At 38.4% G+C, this 27986-nt stretch overlaps 2 protein-coding genes and 1 pseudogene across 3 annotated transcripts; 1 reads left to right on the top strand and 2 right to left on the bottom strand.

Moving 5' to 3' along the window:
* The window catches only part of LOC122348109, a 5765-nt pseudogene extending 1927 nt beyond the window's left edge, over window positions 1-3838 (bottom strand).
* A 4512-nt stretch (window positions 3839-8350) lies between these two features.
* LOC122348097 (heat shock 70 kDa protein 12B-like) lies at window positions 8351-22491 on the top strand. 2 transcript variants are annotated; one of them, XM_043243363.1, is made up of 14 exons: window positions 8351-8684; window positions 10172-10232; window positions 10475-10546; window positions 11619-11713; window positions 12919-13043; window positions 13142-13328; window positions 13517-13621; window positions 14432-14548; window positions 16169-16346; window positions 18054-18140; window positions 19164-19268; window positions 20287-20545; window positions 20622-20725; window positions 20814-22491. In XM_043243363.1, exons 3-14 carry the CDS (start codon window positions 10501-10503, stop codon window positions 21479-21481), a joined length of 2076 nt encoding a protein of 691 aa, XP_043099298.1. In that variant the 5' UTR covers window positions 8351-8684; window positions 10172-10232; window positions 10475-10500; the 3' UTR covers window positions 21482-22491. The 2 variants fall into 2 exon arrangements, with proteins under 2 accessions (XP_043099298.1, XP_043099297.1); XM_043243362.1 differs by lacking the exon at window positions 10172-10232.
* A 111-nt stretch (window positions 22492-22602) lies between these two features.
* LOC122348100 (T-complex protein 1 subunit eta-like) lies at window positions 22603-27400 on the bottom strand. Its single transcript, XM_043243366.1, is given in 13 exon segments — window positions 22603-23242; window positions 23336-23457; window positions 23460-23483; window positions 23486-23540; window positions 23768-23900; window positions 24007-24104; window positions 24239-24427; window positions 24686-24850; window positions 25269-25440; window positions 25527-25705; window positions 26081-26187; window positions 26315-26468; window positions 27312-27400. Coding segments are annotated over 13 exon segments (1722 nt in total). The 5' UTR covers window positions 27318-27400; the 3' UTR covers window positions 22603-22924.
* Between the last annotated feature and the right edge of the window lie 586 nt (window positions 27401-27986).

Raw genomic sequence — 27986 nt, 5'->3', positions numbered from 1 at the left:
AGGGCCGGTGTTAGCACAGACCTGCCGGTTGTATTCCTCCTCGTTCTCCATCCACATGTACTCGGCGAAGGGGTTCGATTCGTTCTCTGCATGCCCATTGGCTACTGGATCTTTTCCCTCACTCCCTGGAACTCCGCTGCCCGGCGTCTTTCCTATGTCAGCCCGTTCATTTCTGCTGGCTCTATTAAAAGAAAAAAATACAGAAACGGGATGTATAATACAGAAATCATGTCTGATATTGATAGCGATAACAAATGACAAAAATGTATATTATTTTAGTTGGGGTTTTTCCCCCCAATAACCTATAAGCAATATTAAAGTCTGTAAATAACTTTATACATCAAAACAATAAACCAAAATACAACCTAAAAATCAATCCTGTCTTATATATTCATCAGTTTGAATCAGATTATTTAAACCCTGTACCCTGCAAAATAAATCTGAACAATCAAAACTCAAAATGCGGGCATGTTTGTATCAGATGCTCATGTTTTCAGTAATACCTGCTGTGAACACTAGAGGGAACAGTGCCCCGATGCTTTAGGACAACAGATCAAACACTTCATTTTAGATCATATTTAAGAAGATCATGTATTATTCATGTGCAATAGGTAGACACTAGCCTGCTGCATGTTTTTTCCCCCACAGACGGACAATTAAAGCATAAATATTTGCATAAACTGTCACCAACAGCATTTTTATTGTTGCATGTGCATACGATACACACGTACAATACGTTACACTTGACTTTCCTTCACCAATGAGATGGAAGCGCAAATAAAAATCAGTCATGCTTCTAAAAAATTTACTTTTGACAGAATTTTAAATTTGATCATACTGACAAAAGGTTTGATCAAAATAGTAGTTTTACACAATTAAATCAGCAAATCAGCCATTTCTATTATAAGTGAAAGCACTTCACTGAAATAAACATGGACTATTACTGTTCATGATGGGAAATAATGCCCATACCATTAAAAGAGAGCGAGTAATATGCAGTGTACTCGGTTCATTTCAACAACCGCACACTCAGAAAAAAATGTGGCTGTCTGGCTAATGTGTGTTAAGTTGGTGTATGAGAGATCAGAGATTTAAAGCTTAATAATAGCAGTGACATCACTGGAGGAAATGAGCTCATCTGTGAGTGATGACATGAGAGGATGAGAGATCTACAGGGCTTTAAACTCTCCTCTCTACACACACACACACCTGACAGGTAATAGCATACCGAGACCTTAACTTAAACAAGCACATATGAGGTTTCTGGCAAAATATTTAGCCGTAATTCTGCACCCACCGCCATTTGTAATTTTGTAACTTGACTTTTTAGGTTAAACAATTAACATTCAACGGTTTAAATCCTTGATTATAAAAAGAAAGAACCCAGAACATCATATGACAATCTGCCACCTGTTCAACTACTGGTTCAGACAGACAAGCAGGCCACTAGTTAGCACAGAGGGAGCTAGTGATCGTGGCTGTATACGGAGTATTCTCAAGTGCATGCATTGCTTCACGGTGTACAAGGACAAAACAAATCAATCCTGCAATCTCTAATGTTTGAACAAACATTTCAACATTGTTTCAATGCATGACTTACACGTAGTTACTAATCAACAAGAAGCAAACTGAAATTTATAGAATTAAATAAAGTCCAAATAAACTTTCCAGATCTTGTTCAATGCACAATTATTTCACGTTATTGCACCTGTGGAATGGTCCTTTAAACAACAGTTGGTAGGTCATTAAGAGCAGCGTTTACAGTAACAAAGAGCTATTTCTACTCTCTTAACTGGCAGTTACGGTTGTCTTGTAGAGCGCAATTCAGAGCTGCTCCCATTATATTTGTAGACTGCAAGAAATTGAAATCCTGCTTTCTCCAACCGTGAAGATCTGACACGTGAACCGAGGTCTTGATTGGACTTGTCTGTTGCATCAAATCAAATGACATGGATCTCTGACATCCTTCTGTCAGTGTTCAAATAATAGTCATTTTAATAGATTTTTTTTAGCGTTACATAGAAAACTGGGTGTTGCGTTTTTGCAAAAGTGTCTTAGAAAATTGAAAGCTAAGCAAAGGAGCATTAGAGTATGGTTTCGCAGATTTGGGGTCTGGTTCTGGTATTTGAGTGTCAGGTTGCAGAAATTGTTCGACGAGTATTTAATTTCTTCCAATTTTGTTGAACGGACAGATACAATGACAACAAAGGCGTTCAATTCAATTTTTGTGTAAGCAGGTGAAGACTTGCACTGCAGAAAACTGTGCTACAGTTTGTTTTTGAATCTCAGCATGCCCTCATTTTAAAATATAGGACGAGGCCTAAGTCCCAAGCATCCATGTACCATGCCATAGTCCACAGTCAAAACTAGTGTCCTACTATCTACCGTTTTATGGCGTGTTATTGCCACCAAGAAATACAATGTTCAACGATATTAAGGTCACCGTATCAAAGCCTCCAATAACTACAGGTTCAAGATTCCTCCTCACACCTACAGTACAAGAAAAACAGCTAGGTCTGGACAACAGGGTGGATATAAGGAGCTGACCACGGCAGTGGTTTCCTTCAAAACACACAGATGAGACTGCAGAACAACACGATATTATGCGTGTTTATACAAATAATACTGTCAGAAATATCGAAAGACAGACACAGCTAGTCCTCCTTCTAGACGACCATTCTGATACTGAGGCGCCGAGAGATAAACAGAAAAAAGTAAACAACAAATACCAACAAAAAGCGTCAAAACGCAACGAAGTTCACCGAAACAACCCGAGAACCGAACTATCCGTTACACCGTCCTCCGCACGCGCTTTATAAACACTCAAGCCAATTATGTAATCCACTTTTGCAGCATTACACCGAGAAAAGCAGGATAATTTAGGAGGACGAACAAATAGCTCTGAGCAACGCGAATGTACCTTCAAGACGGGACAGAGCACACGACAGTTAACTGACGAGAAAGGTCGCCGACAGCCCAAACGGGCCACAACGACCCCAGACACGACATTAGAGTTATCGGTTTATCTAGAACTTCATACACAAATACAAGTAGCAGAATAAAGCGGTGTCAAACGCGCAGGAGCAAAGCCATCCAAATTCAACGTGCAGCCGAACAAGAACGACTTTGCGCGGCCACGTTCTCCGTCGCTTTTTAGACGTTAAGACAGCGTCTAAGTCAATGACAGACACGGAGACGCGGTGAATTCTGGTCGAGACGTGCAAACACACACACACACACACACACACACACACACACCGAGAGGAAAACCGTGCAGGCGAAAAACCGATCGATAACACTGCAAATATCTTACCTGGCATTGCTGGTGCTTATAATGTTCTTCAGATCTAGCGGCAAGCTTCAGTTAACACTGTACGGAATGATTAATCCCTAATTTGCAAGGTAGTTGAGCCGAGATGAGATGGCTGACTGCCATTAGAGAAACACAACACATTACGAGCAAGATGGTCATGTGGTTCCTGCTTAAACAAACATGCATCAACCCTCCTCCCTCTGTCTCTTTCAAACACAACGCGTTTATGAAGAAAATGCAGTCACTATCGTTTGATCAATCGGCATATTTATGACAGTATGCACGAACAGCGTCTGGAACAGATTTTAAGACATGCTAATTGACATTTAGAAGCTAAACAACAACAAAAACACCGACCTATTCAGTAAAATTCACAGGCTACTCCGAACAATGCTTGAAAGCGTGTCTAAGTTTTGTTTATTTGATCGAGGCGCACAAAACATGTTTGATAAAGTACTAAGAGTGAGCCTGAATCATTCCGTCGAATCGGTTCCTTCGAGTAGTTTGTTTTCAAAGAGCTGGTGAAAAAACAAAAACACACACAATTCAGTTGAGCGTAGTTACGTAAGTGCGTCATAACCTGACCCCTGACAAGCCAGCCTGTGCAGGCGAGGACGGACGCTTCATTACTTTTATTGTTCTTGTTGTTATAATAATCAATTATTATTATTACTAGTAATAGTAGTAGCGCTTTTTCACCCATTACAATTTTTAGACGATAATGAATAAACGATATAATCAAATCCTACACATGAAATGCCGTTTCGAATCACAATGAATCGTAAACGAATCGCTTTGTGAAGGTTCATCGAAAAGATTCAAACCAACAGATTCATTATTAAGGGGGCACTGAAAACATGAATCGAGCTTCCTTTTTGATGTCTTTACACGCTGTATCGCATATTCAAACAATTCTCAATTTATTCATTTGAGCGCCATATTTTGTTTTCGCATATTTATGCAGGGATGTTTTTTGTTAAAGAACTGCTTGAAAAAACAGGTTTATTTGTTTTCCAAAATGTCAATACGAAGCTAAGCAAGGAAAATTGTCATTCCCCCTTCTCATAAAATGTCATATGCAAAGTTCGCAATAAAAAGGAGTAATGTAACACTGTAATACTGGTTTCTAATATGGTATATATTGCCTATTTCCATATCTGATTGTGTAATGTTTTAATAACTTCTTATTCTCTACTTACTTTTAGTCAGTCCAATCCTCCGATGACCGTTGATAACTACATCAAACAAACGGACCTGAGGAAATATTTCTATAGGAAAGACAGTCAAGACGGGGGCCTATCTGATTGGATAGTGACTTCTGAAAGTTTGAGCCCACGCTGAAGAGCTGACAGATGAAGCGTTTCTTGATGTTTCAAACGTGCTCGTCATGTGACCACAGCTGATCACACTCACAGCTCACTGATTGGACGTGTCTGCGTTTCGTTGCATTTTATCACTTTCAATGTTAAAACTTATTTTCAATTGGACGTAGGCGTTTGTAAACTATATTATTATTATTCACTTATCTATTTTTTTACGGATTCATTAGGTGAGCCTGTGAAATGTATTTTTAAATTTGGTATATGTTGCTCTATTTTTGTGATTTTTTTTAAACACACACACACACACACACACACACACACACACACACACACACACACACACACACACACACACACAATAATAATAATTATTATTAAAAAATATATAAAAGTAAAAAAAAATACTTAAACGTCCTAAATAAACTATGGCCTAATCCTGGTTTAGGCTAAGCCCTCGCCGTGAAATCGGGCCTTGGTGTAGATCAGCGTTCTTCACATTTGGCCCTGGAGGTTCAAGTCCACCTACCTGTGACTTTCTGATGATCCTGAAGACACTGATTAGCATGCTCAGGTGTGTATGATCAGGGTTAGAGCTAAACTCTGCAGTGCACTGGACTCTGGGGGTAAGCTTTGAGGATCCCTGATTTCATAGTTTAAGAGGTTATGTTGGTGTCCAGCAGGTGGCGTAAAGAAGCTGTTTATAATTATACTCCTCTATCTTGTATTAAAACGTTTAACAAAATGATCTCTGCTGGGGAGGAAAGGCCGGTAGTTGCATTAATACTTTATGTTATAGCAACATGCAGGATAGTATTTTGTAGTTTCATGCATTTAAAATGGCATGCACGGTCACTTTCAAACTTACCAGAAACTAAATATGGGAAGTCCACAAGCTTAAATGCTTCAGCTACGCTAAACAACTCTCGATTGCTAAGCATTCCTCGGTAGGACTCTTTTACAGGCCTAGTACATAGGTGCATTTTACATCTGAAGCAGTTGTCTTGATTATTTCCAGGATTGCTAAACCTGCTTAAACTAATACAACCCTCCGAATCCAAAGCACCGCTTCTCCATGCTGCTGGAAGAAGGCCATACGCTTTACATAGCTAAGTTATTTAATGGAGATTTTATTTGCATTATGAATCCTTAAATTAGAAATGATTCTCATCACAACTGTATTTTCTTCTCCAAAACTCTTAACTGACAAAAAATCAGTTCACCAAATGCTGCTTCCCCCAAGGATTTGTTGCTATTCTGCTGCTTATTTCCTTACAATATTAGAATGTCATTACTTAGGAAAACCACCGTAATATTGGGTTACCACGTCCCAAGGTCCTCCAGCCTATCCCAGTCTGCTCTATAAAGTCTCATGTGGACGGATGGATTTTGATGATGTGGCTGTAGTCATTTAGTAAAATCTAGCAATACAATAGAGTTAACTTGGGAGTCTCAATGAAAACAGCAGTGTGTGTGTGTGTGTGTGTGTGTGTGTGTGTGTGTGTGTGTGTGTGTGTGTGACTGAGGTCAGAGGAGTGGACCCACCTTTTCCTCAAGTACAGACAACAGTCACAGGAAAGGCCGGGGTGGAAGGCATATATACTCATGTGAACATAGTACTTACACTCACATGACATTCATGCATTCAAGCTCTCATTAAAATAGGTCTGTCGGTGAATAATACAACGTAGATGAGTTATAGAACTAATTACTACAATTAACTGAACTTTTTCAACGGATGAAATGAGCAAGAAAATGACATATTGTCATTCTGACTGCTAAAGAAAAGTCAACGTTTAGCAAGGTTATGGGCAGCCCTTTTGAAAGCGGAAGGGTGGTGTATAAAAGAGGAAGCTTTAGGGTGTGTTTGTGATCAGGGCCAAAGCACTTCCTGGTTCAGTGTGCAGCACGACTAGCTTGGTCGGGGGTTGTTCACTTCCTCTCCACTCACTTGGTTGCTTCCCGTCTGACCAAGAAAGCAATGTGTGGTCTGGAGTGTTTATACATAGCCTGGCCAGAATATGCCGGAATAGGTCAGCTGATAGTTATGAATGAATACTCCAAATTACAGTCAATTATGGAACAGAGAACATGTGAGTGTCTCTGTCAGTAAAAAAAAAAAAAAAGTATCCAGTCTGCTGGTCCCTGACCTTTGTCAGAGAGTGGGCCTAGTGGCTTATGAAGGTAAATGCCATTGGTAATGTGGTGCAGACTCAGGAAAATTATATTTGAGAAAAACAGAAAAACTATGGTTTCATAAAAAAGTTTTCTTTGTTAGAGAGAAAAGGCTAGAGGGAGAGTACTTGTGAGCATATCTGAGCAACTTTCACAGAAAGTATTGGCAATAGGAATTTTATATTTTGACTTTAGTATTTGACTTACAATGTTATCCTAGTAAAAATAAATATATTTTATAAATAATATAATGTATTTTAAATACATTTATTTTGCGCTAAGTGTAGGCTACTAAAATATAGATTTACATGTGGTTATTAAAAATACCCTTCATCTGTTTCGTATAAGTCAGCTAAATACATTTTAATTGTGCTGATGCTGAAAGCCAACTATATACTTAAGTATATTTGATTGTGCTACATTAAAGTGACATAAAAATACATTTTAAGCAGAATATTAATACATTTTGCATTTTACACTGGTAGTAAAAATAGTTATAATTAAATTTTTTATTTTATTGAACAATATGTATGTTGATATATTTGAACAATACATAGCATGAAATAAATGTATTTTAAATATTACTGTTTTACTAGGGTGGTAATGGTGCATGCTTTTACTTTTAAAAGTAAATGATATGAATTATCTCATAAATAAATAAACTGAATAACTAAATAAATACATTTAGTATAAAGTAAAAATATATTTAACAGGGAAATACATATACTTTCACAGTCAAATAGCCTATGTTTTATGTGTTAAAAAATATATATACAAAGTTATTTTTCTTTTTGTTTCTTATTGATTAATTTATACTTATGTACACTGGAATGTTTTATGTAGTGTTCCAGGCTTTTTTCTGTTTTTTATTATTATTATTATTAGTTTTAGCCATTTTTAGCCGCACTCAACTTATTTTATTTGAGTTATTGCCAATGCAACCCTTCTAAGTTTTTACTGAATGTTTTAAGTGTTCATCTAATATTCATATTTAAGTTTAGTTTTAGGTTCTATGTGTCATGTGTAGCTCTTCCCTGTTTCTAAAGGACAAACGCATACCCGCTACCCGTAACGACACCCCAGAATGGTGACCACGGCTTATTTTGTCAGCAGTACTGTTCTGTTTATTTCTTTTGAGAATAATGTGCATTCAATAAGGCTTTCAATGAGCAGGTCAGACTAATGGAATACAGATGAGCTGGATTCATATGAAGCTTTTTTGGATATTGTACAGTTTTAATCTGGCCGAGATCGTTCCAGTTTATAAAGTTTTTTAAAGAGTGTAAAGGAAACAAAAGAGAGAGCGAAGAGAATATAGACAGGAAAGAAAAAAAGACTGAGCTGGACGAGAAGCTGAGGAAGAATGGGGGTGCAGGGGGTGGGCAGGAGGAAAAGAGGGGGAACAGGAGAGAAGGGGGTCGGATGACTTAATCAGTGCACGCTGCCACTCCAAATACTCCCCACCCTCTCTCTCTCTCTCCAACAAACACACACCGATACACAGTGATTGAATCTGTGTCAGTATGAAGTCAGATCCCCTCCCTTTCCCCCTGCACTACAGCAACCTTCATATCCAGTCCCTGTAATGTGTGCGTGCCGTTCTCTCAACCATTCCTCCCTGACATTCCACAGCAGATGTGGGATTGACTGCTGGGACACAGAAACAAAGAAAGTCACAGGAATATTCTTCGTTTGCAGTTAAAACTACCCCGGACCAAAAATACAGGGCTTTTCTTCTTTCGCGCTTTTGGCCGAATCTTCCGTTAGGCATCACTACACGGACCGCTACAGAAACATCCGATTTCTTTGGGGATTCCGAAACTTTGGGGACTGAACAACCCCAGGCAGGGTACAACGGAACACTCTTAAACAAATGGGTGAGTAGAAAGCTGACGTGTTAAAAGAGCGAAATGTATATGGAGCCAACATCAGGTGCAGTGCTTTGTGTTCTGTGCCGTGATGACCTACGGGAATGGGATTGGGTTTTCCAGAGATGTTTTAGTATGACATAAAGAGACAAATGGGATTTAAGTTGACAGCCGGACTGTGTTTCCCTGACAGACAGTAAAATATGACTTTGCACATTGACCTTTAAACCGGCTATAATTATAATGTAGTTGGAAAGAAGTGAATCATACTTGACCTCGGCTTCTGCAAATATCACTGTCGCTGCGTCTCAAGGGTGGAAATTAATAAGAAGATTTTCCTAAAAAGCTTTTGAGGAAGTAGGAGGTGTGTTTGCGTTTGTGTTGAAACGAGATGAAATGATTTTTGGTGGCAGTTGACAATACGTCACGGATGCTGATGAATATAAAGAGGTTACTAGATGGTGTTATTTTAATGTCACTGATATAATAGTATCGTCTGTGTTATTATTTATATTTGATCATTTGAATATTTAAGTTTTAACTATTTGTTTTTAATATCACTAAATAGTTTTAGTTTAGCTTTAGAACTTAAACTAAACTATTTTTTTGCAAGTGTTTCCTTTTATTATAATAAAAATGCTTTTAATGTTTAATTTTAGTTAGCTTTTTCCTTTTTACAGTGACTGGGAATATGAACATATTATGTGTCTTTGTTTCAAATGACTTGGACTCAGTGCCAGAAAGCCTCTTTGATGTCATTTGTAATCTATATGAAGTGTGTCTGAAACCATATGGAGAGCCGGTGAAAATTCATCATCATCTGAATTCAATCAAGCTCAGTGTTTAATCACTTGAAAGTTTTTACCTTTTAAATGTGTTTATATTTCTACCTTTTCTGCCAAAGCCGCTAACTATTCTTTGAAGTGAAGTGCTGTGAAGTGCTCAAAATATGGTACTTTTTTCTTTGTTGCGCTAGTGCAAGAACAGTGCGGATAGCATCTGGAGAGTATATCTCAGTCAGATCCATTTCCTAAACAAGCATTGTGGGAGGCCCCTTACCTCTCCCTCTCCACCTTTTCTCATTTTCCAAAACCATTTTTCTCTTCTGTACAACATGCACACACACACACACACACACACACACACACACACACACACACACACACACACACACACACGCTGTCAAGGGAATGCTGCTTCCCTCGTACCCTGTGTCTAAAGGCACCGAGAAGGTTTAAAATGAACAGTGAAAGAAAAAGAAAATGGGAAAGAGTCCAAAGAAAAGATTATGGCAACCGTAATGGGGAAAATAGAGGGCAATGGAACACTTTGGGGGGTAGGGGAGCATGAGGCTGGATTTCAAAAACTTCTGTGTTCATCACATAAAAGAAATAACTATAAATCCATTTTTTTGTAACTAACCCAGAATTAGAGTACTCAGACTATAGTTTAACATTTACTTATTACATTTCAATGTTTATTGTGTTTCTCTCCAGTTTCACATCATTTGGTCAGGAAAACCGAGCCCAACAAGAGCTTTGGGAAGCTTAAAATCTAGTGAGACAGCCTGACTAATACACACCCACCAGCATCATGCCATGATTTTCTTGTTGCAGCTGGGACGACCTATTATGATGTTTAAAAAATAAAAAATAAACATCTTTTCAATTTACTTAGTAATGCAATCCGAGATATTGATTAAAATGTAAAGTTCTATAACACAAAAAGAACATTATTTCAATTCTAATAAATAGAAAAAAAAAAAACTTTTAGGTTTCATTTGAGTTTTTTCCTCCTAGGCTGTAAAGGTCCTGTGAGCTCTACAATGGCAGATGTCCTTCAGCTTAATACCAACAGTCTACAAGTGCCAGGTAACATTCATTAAACGGATTCTTTGTGATTTTATACCATAATTAACACTTGGGAAAATTAAATCTGTAGATTACATAAGCTATTATATTAACAAGTACTTGCACAGTACATAACCAAGTTTATATACAGAAGACATGTAGAACAATGTACAGCTGAATAGAAACCTGTGGTCATCCACGTGTATTTCCACAGGAATTTTCCTGTAATTCCTGTCTATTCCATTAACAATACTGGACAGGGGTGTTACCCTCTCTTATCTTCGCTCTGCACTCTTGAGAATATCTGTACATGTCGATAACATTCCTGTCATACCCTTGAGTGAATTCCACCCATGTTTGAGTGTGCGTTCATTTGCAGGCATATTAAAGCAACCTTGATGGAGGCATCACAACATGTTAATAAAGTGTTTGCCATGGAATTCATTTTGTTCTGGAAAATATATGTTCATTTGACCGCATTAGGAATTATGGATTGCTTGGAATTCTGCCCTTGATTTTTCATGTCAGTTGTTGGCACAGTGGTGTAGTTGTTTTGACTGTCATTTTTTATAAAAATGTTATAATTCAATCTTCCAGTGCCCACAACTAATTGCAAGCCGGCATTCAGATCTGCCACTATTGTTAGGTGTAATAGCCATATCTTAAAATCGTATTATTATTTAATGTCATTGTGCACGTCACGAAAAGGAGAGGGAAAGATCTGTAGATCTGTTATGGCTTTTACTTGTTTTATCATAATTTTAAAAACTTGTGAGCTAGCTGTATTTCCATTTGTTTTATAAATGTATTCAGTCAATCAGCAAACATAAGCTTAAATGTTATATAAAATACAGTGCACTATTTTTCCAAAGAAAACATCTATTGGAAATTCTTATATGCTGGTAAACACATGCCAGTTGGGCACTTGCCCAGACAGCAGAAATGTATTTTTTCCAGAAATTCTAGATGTCTCTTAATTGCCTAGCCGCAATTAAGAGCTCCAAACTTGTGTTTTCCAGTACAGTACATAAGCAACTACTAAGTTATAGACGTATAGTATTTCTTCCTTTCTTCCTTATTCATTCTCTTTCAGGTGAAGATAGATCAGCCTCTCCATCTCCATCTGGTTCTCCATCTCCTTCCAGAAATGAATGCAGTATCACACCTCTTACTCCATCCCCCTCTCCAGTAAGATCTCAACAGACACATTTGGCTCTACCATGCACCCTTTATATGATAAACATTGTCCTCTGAACTGGATTAAATGCCAAAGTCAGATTCCTTAAACTACATAATGTTAAAAGAGGATGTGGTATCACCAGAAATATGCAATTATGCTTCTTTACTTAGCAGTCAGTCAGTCGGTTTAAAGCAGAACTATCATTAGCTAATCCTCCAGTTAAATTGCACTGCAATCTGAGGCAGCACAAAAATGTTTTGTTTGAAAACTGACTTACTCCTGTATAACTTGAAGCAGGTTTCTGTGCAACTATAGTGTCTCAAAAGGATTAGTGAAAATCATTTCGAACAGGTTTCTTAAACACTCACCTTGTCTGCCATTGGTTGGGCATCACACAGTTACTCGACTCATGCCACTGCTTGAGCCGATAGCCTTGTCCCAGTAGCTATACACATGGAATATGTATTTATTGTCAGTGCTGCTTCTCCATTTTTTCAAGCACAACATGGCATTCTGAAAGCATAGCTGAGTTAACAGAAGCCCAATGCTTGATATTTTTCCTTTCCAGTGCCTGCATCTCATGTTTTTCTATGAACAAATGCATTTGTGTGAGTGACCCCTTGGGAGTCATTGACACAGAGCATCATTTTGCATCTTTTGTATTTTGACGTATCTTGCACACAAGAGTTGACATTAACGAAGCTTTTAAAATGTGTTCAGCTCTAAAAAAAGACCTTGCTTTTCTTTTCCATTCCAGTATCACCTTTTGTGTTCCACTGTGCTACTTTGCCCATTGTTTTATGTAAACATGCAGACATCTTTTGCAGCTTCTTGTGCAGTACAGTGTTCTAAAAGTGCTATAAAGAAAAGCTTCCAAACAAAATTCCTCTAGATCTTGCATTTATTGTCTTCATTACACTGCTCTGCATCTCACATTTTTCAACACAAATCAGTCCAATCAGCTTTACATGACTAAAAAAAACAAGTGACATGACCTTAATATTATAAATGATACACTCTTATGTGATGTGTTTGGCCAAAGTAACACTCAGGTCAGGGAAATGATTTATAGATAAGAGAAGAAAGGGAGAAGGTGGGGTCAGCTACTCTCCGTACCAGGGAGAACGTTTTGTAAAGTCACCCCTTTGAAAAAGTGATAAGGCCTTAGATTTATTTTCTTTCTGTTTGCTTTTTTTTTCCATTCTCTCTGTAGCGGACAGAGGTTAGACCACGTGTGGCTCGTCCATTTTCTGTGGTTGTTGCGATAGATTTTGGCACCACCTCCAGTGGCTATGCATTCAGTTTCACAGAAGATCCTGAGACCATTCACATGATGAGGTATTTATGACATTAACACAAATAACATGACATTATAACTCCCCAATACGTTTCTTACCTTACATTTTCCCTTACATTTATTATTTATTATTTTACAGAAGGTGGGAGGGTGGCGACCCTGGTGTAGCCAATCAGAAGAGTCCAACTTGTCTACTGCTGACCCCTGATCTCCGGTTCCACAGTTTTGGCTTTGCAGCTCGAGACAGCTATCATGACCTTGACCCTGAGGAAGCCAGGCATTGGCTCTACTTTGACAAATTCAAAATGAAAATCCACAGCACCAGTGTAAGCAGAGCGTCTATTGTATCTCGACTATGTTTTTATTCAGGTAGAGTAATTGCTCAGCTTGGGTCATAAGGTATCACACAACCGTCAAAGAACATCTGTTGTCTGAAGCAGAGCATAAGGGAGGTGTCTTATTTATTTCACATCTTTGTAAGAATTTCTGCAACAGGCTCTCTTACTTTTTACAGGATCTCACTATGGAGACCGAGCTTGAGTCTGTTAGTGGAAGAAGAGTCCGGGCTATTGAGGTGTTTGCTCATGCCTTGAGGTTTTTCAGAGAACATGCTTTAAAGGTGAACATAAACACACAAAACACTTAACAAGGTCTCAACAAAAGTTCAGAAGGACACATTCAAACCATTAAGGAGCCAAATACACTATGGATACATTTACTATTTAAAGAGAACCTGTCAATATCCAAATAGTACATATTAATCCCTTACTAGAGTACTGCACTAGTGACAAGCAGTTGCCCCCCAAAAAGCAAAACTTTTTCTCCACTCAGTGTAAATAACATCCATCACTATTTACACTTGGGGTAAATAGCCACTAATCTAGACCTGTAGACTTTGACTAATCAAGTTGGTACAAATGGAACATTTGTGAAACATTCTTAAAAATGTTGGTTATACTTTTATTTATTCAGGCATTTGTTGCCTGTTTTAGTTATGCAACTTAAATCTCCCTCCAGGACCAGACTGAACATGAACCTCCAGTATAATGTAGAGCAGTAGTGGGCTGTGGTCCAAATCTTTCAGGATGTACTTTTCCTTCAGTCGTACAAGACCACATCCAGTCTCTGTGAAGAGTGTGGGTCGGGGGAGGTGGAGGTTATTGGGCCTATCTGTAGTCAGTCTTGGCTGGACCCAAACCTTCTTCCTCCTCCTTCCTGGAGCCCCTGAAAGCTTGTGGGAAAACATTAACATGGAGATTTTGCCCAAACCTCTGGCCATGCATGGGGGTCATGACATAACACATCACAGCACTTTTTAGAGGAGAACGGAAATGAGGATATCAATAACTAATAGACATATGAAAATGTTATCTGTGGAATGTAGTTTAGATAAGTGAAAAGTAGCAATGTTTCTGTGTGTGTGTTTCAGGAGGTGAAAGACCAGTCTTCCTCTATGCTGGAAGGTAATGAAGTACGATGGGTCATCACTGTTCCTGCAGTGTGGCGGCAACCGGCAAAGCAGTTCATGCGAGAAGCTGCATATTTGGTAAAATAGATTAATTGATTGAAGAAAAATGTAAAGAATGATTCAAATTTCTTCTCTTTCTTGCTCTTTTTTTTTTCTTTCTTTCTTCTCTCATGCACACATACACAAATGCATACTCCCATGTTGAACATGATGTCCTGCAGCCCCCCAGTGAAGTTCAGGAAATGTGCGTATATAAAAAAATGCAAAAGTCACCGCACACACACAGTAAATGCATGGGAACACTGAATGACTTTTGATGAGAGGTATAGTGTGCCAAGAGGGAACAATAACTTGATATCCATCATATATGTGTATGTGTGTGTGTGTTTGTCTGTGTGAAATACTGTATTGCAGAGTTGTAAATTTTCCTATGAGCAAAACAGTAAGGAATCAATCACAGAGATTATTTTGGCACAATATGTACATCTCAGACCATACAACAATCAGCAGTGTAGGAATTGCTATAAATTACCAAATGCTGTTTATTCGATCACTACCAGCTGTTCAAACTAAGACCACCAAAATCTCCATAAATTATAATATGTAGACCAACAGCTCTACATATTAAACAGGCTCAGAACAGTATTTGTTCCAGTAGTCTCAAATCTTTATTTCTATAAACCTTACTAGAGGTTAGATAGGATAATTTCCTCTTTGCAGTGTCACAGAGGTTAAACAACGCAAAAGACCAGCACACAAACACAGGAAACCACGCCTGTCCTAGCCAAGCTAGAGAGGGGGAATGAGGCAGCCCACCATCTCCCATCATAACTCCATGACCAATTGGAGCAGTTAACTGATTGTTACTTTCACAATGTGTTACCTTGGTTATCTTTAGTTACCTTGCTGCCATATGTGCTCATTGCTTACAGCTTTTCTGATAAAATGTGAGCAGTACTTGCTCATAGAAATTTACAGTTGATGCTAGAGTGAAGTGGGTGGGTGTTATGAAGTTACAAGTGTTTTTAGAAAACCATTACTAGAATGTTGTGGGTTGTTGCTAAGGCTTTGCTATGGTGTTTAATTAGGGTTAAACTTATGTTGATATCAGGTGGTGTATTCCTGATGGATCTCAGCTGTAGGTGGCAATAAATGTCTTTATGAATGACTCACTAAATAATTCAGTTCACCTGATTTGTTCACTGATTAATTACGAAAAAAATCATTTGACTCTGTATAAGAGAATGTCATTGAAACACTCACTTAGCCAATTTCTTTAAAACACTGATTTGTTTAGGAACAAAACAAATTATTGTCTATATGTGTGAGTCAGTGAATTATTTACTCAACCAATTCATTGAAAACACTTATTCATTCAGGCAAAAATTACAATCCAATCATTCAGTTGAAAATGTTGAAATGCTGAAATGTGACCCTCTCTATGAGGTCTAATTATGAGATAACAAGCCATTAGGTACGCTATGATTGCAATCGCTGGCATGATCTTGGTCAATATTAAATGTATCAATTTCATATTTTCCCAGAATGTCCTTTACCTTATGAAGGATGGTTCTATATAAAAAACAGTAAATTACTAATAAAATAACTTTACATATTTATAACCTTTGGAATTGGTGTTTAAATTACTTAATGTTAACTTAAACACAATTAATAAAGGCTTATGTTTTTATCTTATAGGCAGGTTTGGTGACTCCAGATTCTCCTGAGCAGCTCCTCATAGCTCTTGAACCTGAGGCGGCATCCATCTACTGCAGGAAGCTCCGTCTACACCAGGTCATTGACCTCAGTCAACGACCATTAACCAATGGTTTAGATGTGGATGGGTCTCGCCCTTTTGATTCCAGTTTTAGGCAGGGTAAGATTTTTTTTTTCTTATTCTCATCCAATTAGCATTATACCATATCGCTAGTTCTTAGATTGATCCTGGGAAGGAGTTCAAACCTTTTGCTTTGAGTGTATAACGTTTCTCTGTAAACATTAAATGGGAACCATGCCTAAAGCATAGGGAATACAGGATTGTTTTTCATCCTTTGAAAACAGAGCACTGTTTTTAGTTTCTGCGGGTATGTGCAGGTTTATGCACGGAGTTTGCCAGATTGGGGTCAGACTCAGAACTAAATGGGTCTTAGTGAGTATGAAAGCATGTGGTTTAGGTTAAGACAGAAAGAGAGAGATGACATTTTCCTGAAGGTGTGAGTGTCCCTAGGGTCACAGAGTTGAGAAAACCTCTTTAAAGGATTGACACTCTTTTTCTTATCAGGGCTTGACAAAAGATAAAAAGGTACTCTTTTACAAACACTGTTTACACATTCATATACAAAAAAAAAAAGATAAATAAAATAGTGTAGACACGATTATTCATTCCTGCTTTTACACTCAAACAAAATATATGTACACTCAAACACACACATTTCACATCATAATTGGAACAAGGTGCTGTGGACCATGAGCTCACCCTGCTCTTGACTGCTTACACTAGTTCCCTAGATGATTTCTTTTGTTCTCCATTCTTCTTACATTTTTGCTTGCTTACTTATTCAGAAGTATGTCAGCATATGTACATTCCAAAATGTAAAATGTTTTACAATTGGGTAATGTTCACTGCCATAGGAAATCAAGGGACATGGCACCTTAATCTACCAAAAGACTCTTTCTTTTCTTTTTATTGCTGTTTTTTGTGTAGTGATCTTAAAAATGTGCCATAGTTGAGCCTAGCATATAACCATAAGGTTTAATATCAATATGATGTTTATGCAAACAATTTAATTAATTTATTCATTGGTTAAATTGAAGTTAACATGTTTGTGTAGAGCAAAATAAAACTTTGAATTTCTAGTAACTTTATCAATGAGTTAGTTAACTTAAATATCTTGAGGTAATTGGTTTCCACAAATGTTTCTTTGTTGTGTCAAATCACATGGGTTTTAGAGTAATTAAAGTTCAAACTGGTTTATTTACTTCTCTCCTCTTTTCCTCTTATATTCCTTTTCTCTTTGTCTTTGTCTTCAAATGTTTCAAATGCTGCTTAACATTGTAATGGGTTCCAGATTGTCCCAAAAGTGTGGTAAAGTTTTCTCTTCTCTGTGTGTTTGGTGCAAACTGTGGGAATGTCCTCCAGTGTTCACATGCTGTACCTGAAAGGAAATATTAGAAATAATGCACTCCATGAAAAAAGTTCCTAAGGAAATACAGCAATATATATTACAGTATAGCCTTAGTAACAACAAAAGTGAAGCAGAGATCATTCTTAGTTTAGCAGGTTCACTAAAAGCACGCTCTATAAAACTACAGCCATGAAACAAGCCTGTTTTATTAGTTATAAGAGCAATACTTAAAGTAAATTGCACTCACATCTTAAAGATTGTGTTTTATAAACAAAGGCTATAGGTTCATTAAATCAGAGTCTGTTCGACTGCTTTATTATTGATCCAGGTAAGTGCATTCTCTCCCCCTCTCTTTCACTCGAGTTTTGAATATATTGGCTTTAATTTGATAAGGTTTTGATTACTGCTGCCCATCTGTGAGTGATTCACAGATTAAAGGAAAACAATCTGTCTTCCAGCACGCGAGCAGCTCCGTAGAGCCAGGCACAGCCGAACTTTTCTGGTGGAGAGTGGTACTGGAGAATTATGGTCTGAGATGCAGACAGGTGAGATATGGATTTCCATCTAGCTAGCATCAAAAATACATCATTATCATCACTTTTATTATTATATTCAGCAATTTCTATGGATTAAAATTGTTCCTGATAGTTTGTATGAAACAGACATCTTGATACCTGTGTGATATATAGAGTGTCGATACAGTATCACAAACTTTATGCTTTAAGGAAGACACGTGTCATTTTATTTGTGATTCTTTGAGATAACAAGTAGACCAGCAAAACATTTTCAAACAGACCAGAAAACTGAAAAATTCTAACAATATTTCCCAAAGTAATAATTTCCAGCATTGTATTGTAATGAGCAATTTTATATAAGATGAAATAAAAATTTTAAAATATGATTTTCCCCATCACACTTTCTTGTTCCTTATATAATATTGTTTATATGACTCTAATTGCTTTGCATATGTGTAAGAGACGCTCATTTTGAAGCAATCACGGTATGTTATTACTGGCTGCGCAGTCTGAGCGCATGGCTGCAGTGTGTGTGTTTGCAGTTCTCTCTACATGACTGGCACAATGACAAGGTGCAGGGTCAAAATAATCAGATCTTTAGCTCCAGATGTTTCCTGGAGAGAGAGAGAGAGGGATCGAGTTTATTACAGTCTATCTCACACAATACTCAAAATACAGATCTGCTTTGCTTTCTCATAGTGTCTTGCAGTTCTTAATGGTGCACACATGTGTATCGACACACAAAGAGGAGGCCATTTCCCGTGAAACTGAGTTATTACACCATTGTAAAGAAACAAGAAATGCACGTTTCTCCCTCTACTCCTGTGTAGTTGAGTAAAGTCTGTTGGCAGGAGCCAAGCTCTTATCTCAGACTGTATCATAAATGTCTGAAGGCTGTTTGGTAAAAGATCTTCCTGACTGCAGCAGGTCAGAGAGAGAAGAACCAGGGTGTTATTTAAATAAGTCGTGTTAGCTTAAAAAATTTCCTGCTTGTAACATTTACTAAGCAGGAAACCGATGATTGAATAAGTTTAACTGTGTGTATTCTCCAAGGGGACCGGTACATTGTGGCCGACTCATGTGGTGGGACAGTGGATCTGACAGTGCATCAGATTGAACAGCCACAGGGCACTCTGAAGGAGCTTTACAAAGCCTCAGGTTAGTTGAGAACCAACTCTGACTACTCCTTCACACACATAAAACTACCTCCAAGAAGACTTTTTACCTCACTTCACGTCTTCAGGACTACAGTGAAATGATGTAAACAGTCATGAATAAGCAAGTTCAATTGAATACATGATTTTGCCAAGTAGGACATGTTCCTGGATCAACTGCCATTTCTCAAATGCCATGTCCAAGCACACATTTAGGTGACGTAATGCAATATAGACTGCCAGGTAGTGTTTCCCTTACCAAAATATAGTGTACTTCAAGTTCATTTTATTAAGCGTGACTTAAAGGGAAGTTCTAGAATATTTTTGATACAAGTATACTTGTAAGTGCACTATTTCAGTACTCCTTGGGACTAAATTAGCCCATACATTAAATATAACAGCAGTAAAGTACACTCAAGTACACAACTAGGTTACATATAGTTTTTGTACTGTAAGTATACTAAAAGTGATCACTAACAGTGATTTTTGGTCTTGTTTCGAGAATAGTTTCGAGTTTTTTTTTTCAAACAGAAAACAATGTTTGCTTATCCCATTGGCAGATTATTTAGCTTGTTTCAAGTAAAAACTCATTTAGTCTTGACTTTTCTTTGTGCTGAATACAAGATAATGTTTTTTTTCTTGTCTTGAAAATCCTTTTTGTTTGAATGTTTTTTTATATTTACTACCAAGATGGTAGTAAATTACATAAAAGTGTCTCTGTAGGATCAGAATTGGACACCTGTAGTTTGGGGAAAACGTTAGGCTGTCTATCAGTTCACCTTGATTTTAAGGATAGTTAATGGTTAGAATTGGTGTCAGGGTTAAGACTTGTTTTTTTCAAGACCTATTGGTCTAGAAGCACATCCTAACATGCAAGATCCTGATTACCATTAATAATCAATTTCTTATTCCAAAGGATTTAGTTTATGATCTGAAACAAACCGAGTTGAGCATGCAAATCGAGTGGCATGTAGCCCTATCCTATTTATATATCCTATCCCATTTGCATTTTTCTTTTTCAGGGGGTCCTTATGGAGCAGTTGGTGTGGATCTTGCCTTCGAGGCCATGTTGTGCCAGGTTTTTGGAGCCGATTTCATTGAGAGTTTTAAAGCTAAACGTCCAGCAGCTTGGGTGGACCTTACCATTGCATTTGAAGCCCGCAAGCGCACAGCGACTCCTGGACGGGCCAACTCTTTAAACATCTTGCTGCCCTTTTCCTTCATTGATTTCTACAAGCAACACCGGGGGCAGAGTGTGGAGACTGCCCTACGAAAGAGCAAGTACGTCTCACTGACTGAGAGCTTTATTACGTCCTTGAAAATGTATGTTTCTAACAGTGTGTAATGTTTCTGTCAGTATGAATTTTATAAAGTGGTCATCTCAAGGGATGCTAAGGCTGTCTGCGGAAGCCATGAACGAGCTTTTCCAGCCGACCATCAACAACATCATAAAACATATTGGTAAGACACATTTCCTCTCAAACAAACACCAAACCAAAGATTGGTAGTCAATTCTCTAAAGTCTTACTGATTTCTCTCACACTAACAGAGAACCTGATGCAGAAGGAGGAAGTAAAAGGTGTGCGTTTTCTCTTCTTGGTTGGAGGATTTGCAGAGTCACCCATGCTTCAACGTGCAGCACAAAATGCACTAGGGCGGAACTGCCGTATTATAATTCCACATGATGTAGGACTAACCATCCTCAAGGGTGCAGTCCTATTTGGTCTAGACCCCACGGTTGTCCGAGTACGTCGCTGCCCATTAACATACGGTGTTGGGGTTTTGAACCGCTTTGTGGAAGGCCGACACCCCCGTGATAAGCTTCTCATCAAAGATGGCCGAGAATGGTGCACTGACATCCTGGACCGCTTTGTAAGCGTTGATCAATCGGTGGCCTTGGGTGAGGTGGTGAGACGGAGTTACACTCCAGCAAGAATGGGACAAAGGAAGATCATCATCAACATCTACTGCAGTGACACTGATGACATAACTTACATTACCGACCATGGGGTGAGGAAGTGTGGTGCCATCACGCTAGATCTGCTTGAGTCAGGGGCAGTTGCAGCTAGCACTTGTGATAACGAAAAAGGATCAGCATTTGAACGCAGGGAGATTCGCACGACAATGCAGTTTGGAGACACTGAGATCAAAGTCACAGCTGTTGATGTGGCAACCGGCAGACTAGTGCGGGCATCGATTGACTTCCTATCCAACTGATCCTATTGTGCTGTTTCTGGAGAGAACTGGAATGTGAAGGACATTTAACTACAGATAATCTCATCAATTAATGGCTTAAATAATAGCTTTGAGGTTAAAGATCTGGAAATCCAAGGACTACAAAAAAACCCCCTGAAAGGCTGAATGATAAACTGGAACATTACTGGGATTTCCTGTACTTGTGCAAAGCACCAGCTATGAGGAACGTCTCTGAATTAAGTGCACTGTAAACATTGGATAAGAAAGATTCTAAATTATAAGCAATGAAATTTCAGTTTGGACAGTAAGTGCATTTAGTAGAATTATCAAATAAGCGTACATTTTTATTTTTATACATTTCCTACTTGTTTATTAACACAAAGAAAGTAGTTTTAGCTCATTTACTCCTTGCAATTATTACAGTATGTAGGCATTATGTTTGCAGACACTTCATTTTTTGTAAACATTCTCTAGAAGTACACTAATCATTTAAAAGCTTGTATCAAGACACTATGTTTTTAAATTATAGTTGCGCCACCTGGAGGTAAGAAGAGGAAGTGACGGGCTGTTATGTTAAAAGAGAATAGACAACAGAGAAAGTTAAACATTTCTGATTTTTTGTTGTTGTTGAGGTACAAAAAAGGTAGTTACATAATGAAATGCAATATCTAAACATTTTCTACCTGATTGTAATTGTAGTTTATTTGCTATAAGATCCTGTTCAAGACATTTAGGTTTGTTTTTTTTCAAGCACCATTAGAAAAGCTAAAGCTTAAGAAACACTACCTCTCAAAACTTTAAATTATTCCAGGCCTGATTATGACACTTTTAATTTCATCTGCCTTGTATGAACGATGTTGATGGCTTTTTACCCATCCAGGACGTATGCAAAGTTCATTTTTAACAAAAAAGGGTTCAAAGACATTGGTAATATTAAGTGTGCTGGACATCAGCCTGGCATCATACTGTTAGCATATAGTCCTACAAATTTTAATTTAGTTTAATACATACTATGAAGCTGTTTGTATACTAATCACAATCTCTGAAAATAAATGTTAATAAATGTTTAAGATATACATTCTAATGTCTGAAGTCTCTTACCACCAAGGTTGAATCACAAATAAAGAAGTCACACACAAATGTTGAGAAGCAAAAGTACTGATTTTAATGGTCCAATAAATAGTTCCACCGAATGACCAAAACACAGGAACGTATGTCAGCAGAGTGCCTGCTTATCAGTGCTTATACAGATCTACAAACTGATCACTCTTTATCTGAGTGTCTGTACGGTTTGTGTGTGTTCTCAGACCATCACAAAACAACATTCAAATCTCCAACAGATGATTCAACCCCCGGAACAATTAGCAAAAATTACATTTTATTCTGCTTTAGCCTTAGTCAACACACAAGAAATGCTTGGATTTAGTGGGACCAGAAAGTAACAAAATGGGTCAAGGAAACAAATCAAGGCCCTGCAAGTGGCCAGCATTTGTTTTGACCTTCTGAGTCCAGAGGCTCTGCCCAAGACACTACTGTGGATGGGTGAGGATTAGTGGGCATGTGGGGTCTACCGCGACCTCTTCCTCTGCCAGCAGGTCCCGCTGGGCCATCAGCACTAGAGCGTGGGTTCTTGATGGTCTCATCCACCGAAAGAATGAGACACGCAGCTTCAGAGGCAGCGGTCAGGGCATTGATGCGCACAATAGAGGGCTCCCATACACAGGCCTGGAAGTTATCCGCTATATCTTCATTGTTCACATCCACTCCATACCACATACCACCCTAAGGGAAAGAGAGATCATGCAAATGGAGTAATTGTAACAGTGACATTTAATTAGGATGATTTATCAAAGTACATAGGCATGGCTTGTTTACCTGTGCATGCTTGGCCCTCAGTTTGTTTAGGATATTGGTGGCATCAAAGCCTGCGTTGTCACACAGCTGTCTGGGAATAATCTCCAGGGCTTTGGCATAAGCTCCAATCAGCAGCTGCTGTTTCCTGGAATTGTTCTAGAGTAATCCTCAGATACTTCGACAGCTCCATCTCAATAGCGCCACCTCCAGCAACAATAGAGTCATTCTGTCACGAGGAAATACATGTTCAGTACATTAATAGCTAAAGAAACCTATCTCCCCCTGTCGGCAGGTTTTAAAACATTCATAAATTCCAGGGAATCATTATTATTCAGGACTAGCGCACTACTTTATTGTTAGCAAAGCTTTCAGGCCACAAGAAATACTTGAAATCGAAGATGAGATAAATCTGCAGCTGCAATTATTTGTAGCAAGAGATGACGTTTTCTTTACCTTGATTGCTCTGCGCACAATCATGATGGCATCATGCAGTGAGCGATCGGTTTCCTCCATGAACTGCTCCGCACCACCCCTCAGGATGATGGTGCAGGTCTTGGCCTTTGGGCAGCCCTTGAAGAAGTTGTATCTGTAATGCAACACACACAGTGTATGAAAGAATATTTACATAAATCACTCACTATGACAACTGGACATTTTAATATTATTTAAAAAAAAAACTAAACTAAACATACCTTTCTCCTCCAACCTGCACTTCTTCAAAGAGCTCGCACTGTCCAAGAACATCATCAGTCAGGGCACCAACACTGGTCTGAATAGAGCCACCACAGGCCTGGAGGAGACATTACAATCGCTTGCTTTAACCATGTCCAAAACATTATTATGTGGATAAAATATTAATATATACACACACATATACACAACCAAAGCTAACCGACAGCATACACACACACGATATCATCATACCATCATAGTTCTCTTAAGGTCTTCCTCCACAACACGGCCTGCACAGAAGAGATCTCTGTCTGCAAAGTATTGTGTGGCCACATCTCCAATGGGCAGCTTTGACAGCACCACTTTAGCACCAGACTTGTAGATCTTCTCCAGTTTATCGTATAAGATGTTCCATTCAGCATCAACAATAGCCTGATAATCCTGCGAACAGCCACATAAACTCACATGAGAATCTCTGAAAATATATATATTTATGACTTGAGATTACTTTGAGATTAGCCCGTTTCACTGAAATAAAATGCCTTGCAAAAGCCACAGAAAGGAAATACTACTAACAGGACCTCTCTTTCTGCCAAAACATTAGATTCAAAATGACAACTACACCATCAGTCTTCTGAAAAACGTTTGGCCCAGTCCTTTCATCCTTAGGCTTCACCAATCAAAGAGAGCAGTACTGACCTCTACAGAGTTCACACGGACTTCTGCATTATCCTTCTCTGCCTTCAACTCCAGCTCAATGTTGAGCAGAGCGATCTTTGGGTTCACATAACGCTTGGGCTGCATCTCAAAGCCAGCATAGGAAAAGGTCTTCTTGAACGCCACACCAGCAACAAGCTGAGAGTCCTGATAGGCAGAAAAGAAAATCAACATCTGATTCTTTTGCTGCACTTCATCAGAGATGTTCTTTGCCCATACTGCATCTTTGTGAGATTACTCCTGGTAAATCCATACTGTTCAGCTATTCCACAAAAACAATCCAAATGTCCAATCCTGAAACCTAAGGGTTTTTGTTCAGATCGGCTACAAAAATCAGTTTTGTCTTATTTAGTCGGCAATAGTTTAAGTAGGCAAAATTATGGCACGTGGTGTTTTAAAATATATTTTAAAAGATATTAGGCGTACTGTTAAAAATAAAGTACATTAAGCAAAGCAAACACAGACCTGAACATACAGATGTTGACAATGATTTGTTTGCAGTGCGAACAAAAATGTAAGAAAATACATAAAATCTCTTGCAATTCAGATTCCTGCTCTCTCTCACCTCCAGAGCACCACCCTGCACCTTCTTCACTCCAATCATCTTCAGAGGAAGGAGATCATCCAGCATCATCACTGCATCCACCACCATCTTGGAGAAGAATTCCTTCTGTCCTGCAATCAGCTTGGAGTTCAGAGCCGTAGCAGCACATTTCTCCAGCAACCTCCTCTGCTCTCTGAGGTAGCAACGAAGGACAAATGATCAGCTCCGTAAGATCTCTATAACAACAACACATAACAGCACAAAGGGTCGAGGACTCACTGCTTGTCGTCCTTTTTGACCGTAACAGCGATTTCCTTGATCTTTTTGACGGCGAGCTGTGTGGCGGTACGGAACGCTCTGATGATGGTCTGGGGATGAAGCCCCTCCTCCACGTATGGCTTTAACTGCTTCAGAAACTCAGCAGCAAGCAGAGTCACCGAGGTGGTGCCATCACCAACCTAAACAAGAACATACAAGCGCATTTAACAATACATCTTGTTAAACATGACACCTCTAATTAAGAAACAGACATAACTCCTTCAGTCACGTTTACATTCATAATACTGTCTGCACAATTGCTTTTGTAAAACAAAGATGATGTATAATTAAAATATTTAAAGCGCCATCCATCTGCTACAAAATACAGATTCTGAGGCTAAAACTATAACAGAACATTTTATAAATATGTGCTTTGTAATCAGTTAGTTGAACCGGTGTTTCATAGTATATCTATAATATCATTTTGTCAATCAATCAACACTGAGAACTAAAACTACTTCTCTAACTACCTTTTAAAGCAGTATAAACGTACACACAGAAAAGGTCCAACTTACCTCAGCATCCTGAGATCTGGCAATGTCTACCAGAGTCTTGGCTGCAGGGTGTACGACATCCAAAAGCTTCAGAATTGTGGCCCCATCATTGGAAATAGTTGCTTTGCCTGAAAGATAATGCCAAACAAAACAGGGCATGAAAAATTTGAGCACCGTGTTAATATGGCGACAAGAAATAAACCATTCGAGACCTTCGCAATCAAGCAACACCGCTGTACAGAATTTCAGACTTACCTCTGTTATCTACCACCAGCTTGTCCATGCCACGGGGGCCGAGGGTGGTCCGCACCGCCTCCGCCACAACCTGACAGGCATTGATGTTACTGACCAGCTGTGGGATTCCCTGAGAGGTGTCTGTGCCCTCCTTAAGGAGGATGACTGGAGTGGGCTGAGGGGACATGTTTACGAATCAGAACTGCAACATCTTTTCAATTTAGTGAAGTGTTTTTTAAGAACGGATCAAACATTTAAAATGGACTCATTCCCAATATTACACAATTGTAATCACACACTTTTCTAGTCCTGTAAATCACAATTTTTTTTAAATGCACTGATTTTTTTTTTTTTTTTTTTTTTTTTTTAAAGGTTTTCCAAAGTCAGTGCGTTGACCATTTAACATAAGTTAGTTAATAAAGTGCTGTGATATTCACTCACACATAACTTTTATGTACATATGTCCACTTTATACACAGATATATTATAACACTAGGCCTATTATGAATAACACCAATAACTGTCTATATGTGTCTTTACGTGCCAAAAATAATGGCTTTTATTGGGGAAAATAACATGTTTTGCAAAGTCACAGATTTATCATAGCAACAAAAGAAACGGAACGGTATTGAAGGGTGTAACCGATTCAATAGCTCTTTCTCGATTACCGAAATGATGCTAAAAAAGCTTGTATCATTATTGAGCACCCGCCCGTATTAACACGGAGTCAACTATAAAACAACACGTACAGGGTCGACTTTTGCACGTCGCGTCGTAACGTAAACCTCTAAATTCTGCCTGTCACTCTCATACAGAAGAATGAATCGTTAGCCGCCAAGCTAGCTACAGTCAATGTATACCTTCAGGCGTATCCTCTCATCTAAAACAGAAATAATCTCACAGACATGTACTTTGTGCTTTATTCTCCCTAAACGTTTGTCCTCCGTCACCAGAAAATGCGAAAAAAGACGAGATGAAGATGGATTTGAAGGCAAAACAGGCATGAAATGGCACTCACCATCATGTTTGCAGGGTAGAGGGAGGACGGTGCCGGGTGAGTTACCCACAATGCACCTAGAACTCTCTAGAACACGAGACGCGTCGCTGTTATACCTTTAATGGCCGCCGGATGGCGCTATCACTATAGTTTTCACGCCTGCCGCACCGCAAACTAAAAGAAGATTACTTTTCTCAAATTTATCAGCTATGATTATTTAGTGGATGGATAAATAAATAAAGAGTGTTGTGGAAGAATTTACATTTTCAAAAGGAAATACACTTCAAACTCGGGAAAGTAAGTGGTCTGTTTAAATGCTTATAAATAAATGTAAACAAACTAGCTACAAATAATACATAATACATAAATAAATATAGTAACCTTGTAGGCCATAGTATGTAAAATACCTGCTTAGCTGCTAAGTTTACACATATTAATATGTGACAAATGTTAGAAATATAAATTATTTCATTCAGGAAGCTAACATTTGTATTTCATTGACCAGTTTTCTTACATTTCTTTGTAATGGCATTAGAGAGGAATGACACTGAATAGAGGTTTATCTCTATAGAGATTGTGTGCAGATTACAAATCCTTTTACTCCCTCATTCCTTCACTCTCTCTCCATTATTTATTTACACAACTATATGTATTTTATATGGATTTTACTGACATTTTGTATGACTCTGACTTCTG

This window comes from Puntigrus tetrazona, chromosome 7 (genome assembly GCF_018831695.1).
Source record: "Puntigrus tetrazona isolate hp1 chromosome 7, ASM1883169v1, whole genome shotgun sequence".
NCBI lineage: Eukaryota > Metazoa > Chordata > Actinopteri > Cypriniformes > Cyprinidae > Puntigrus > Puntigrus tetrazona.
This window is presented reverse-complemented; position numbering and strand designations above follow the sequence as displayed.

What these genes read in the sequence shown, in the direction of transcription:
- LOC122348097 (XM_043243362.1), top strand. An exon ending in TGATTCCAGTTTTAGGCAGG is followed by an intron (nt 16,347 to 18,053) that starts GTAAGATTTTTT and finishes TCTGTCTTCCAG; the next exon opens with CACGCGAGCAGCTCCGTAGA. An exon ending in ATGGTCTGAGATGCAGACAG is followed by an intron (nt 18,141 to 19,163) that starts GTGAGATATGGA and finishes GTATTCTCCAAG; the next exon opens with GGGACCGGTACATTGTGGCC.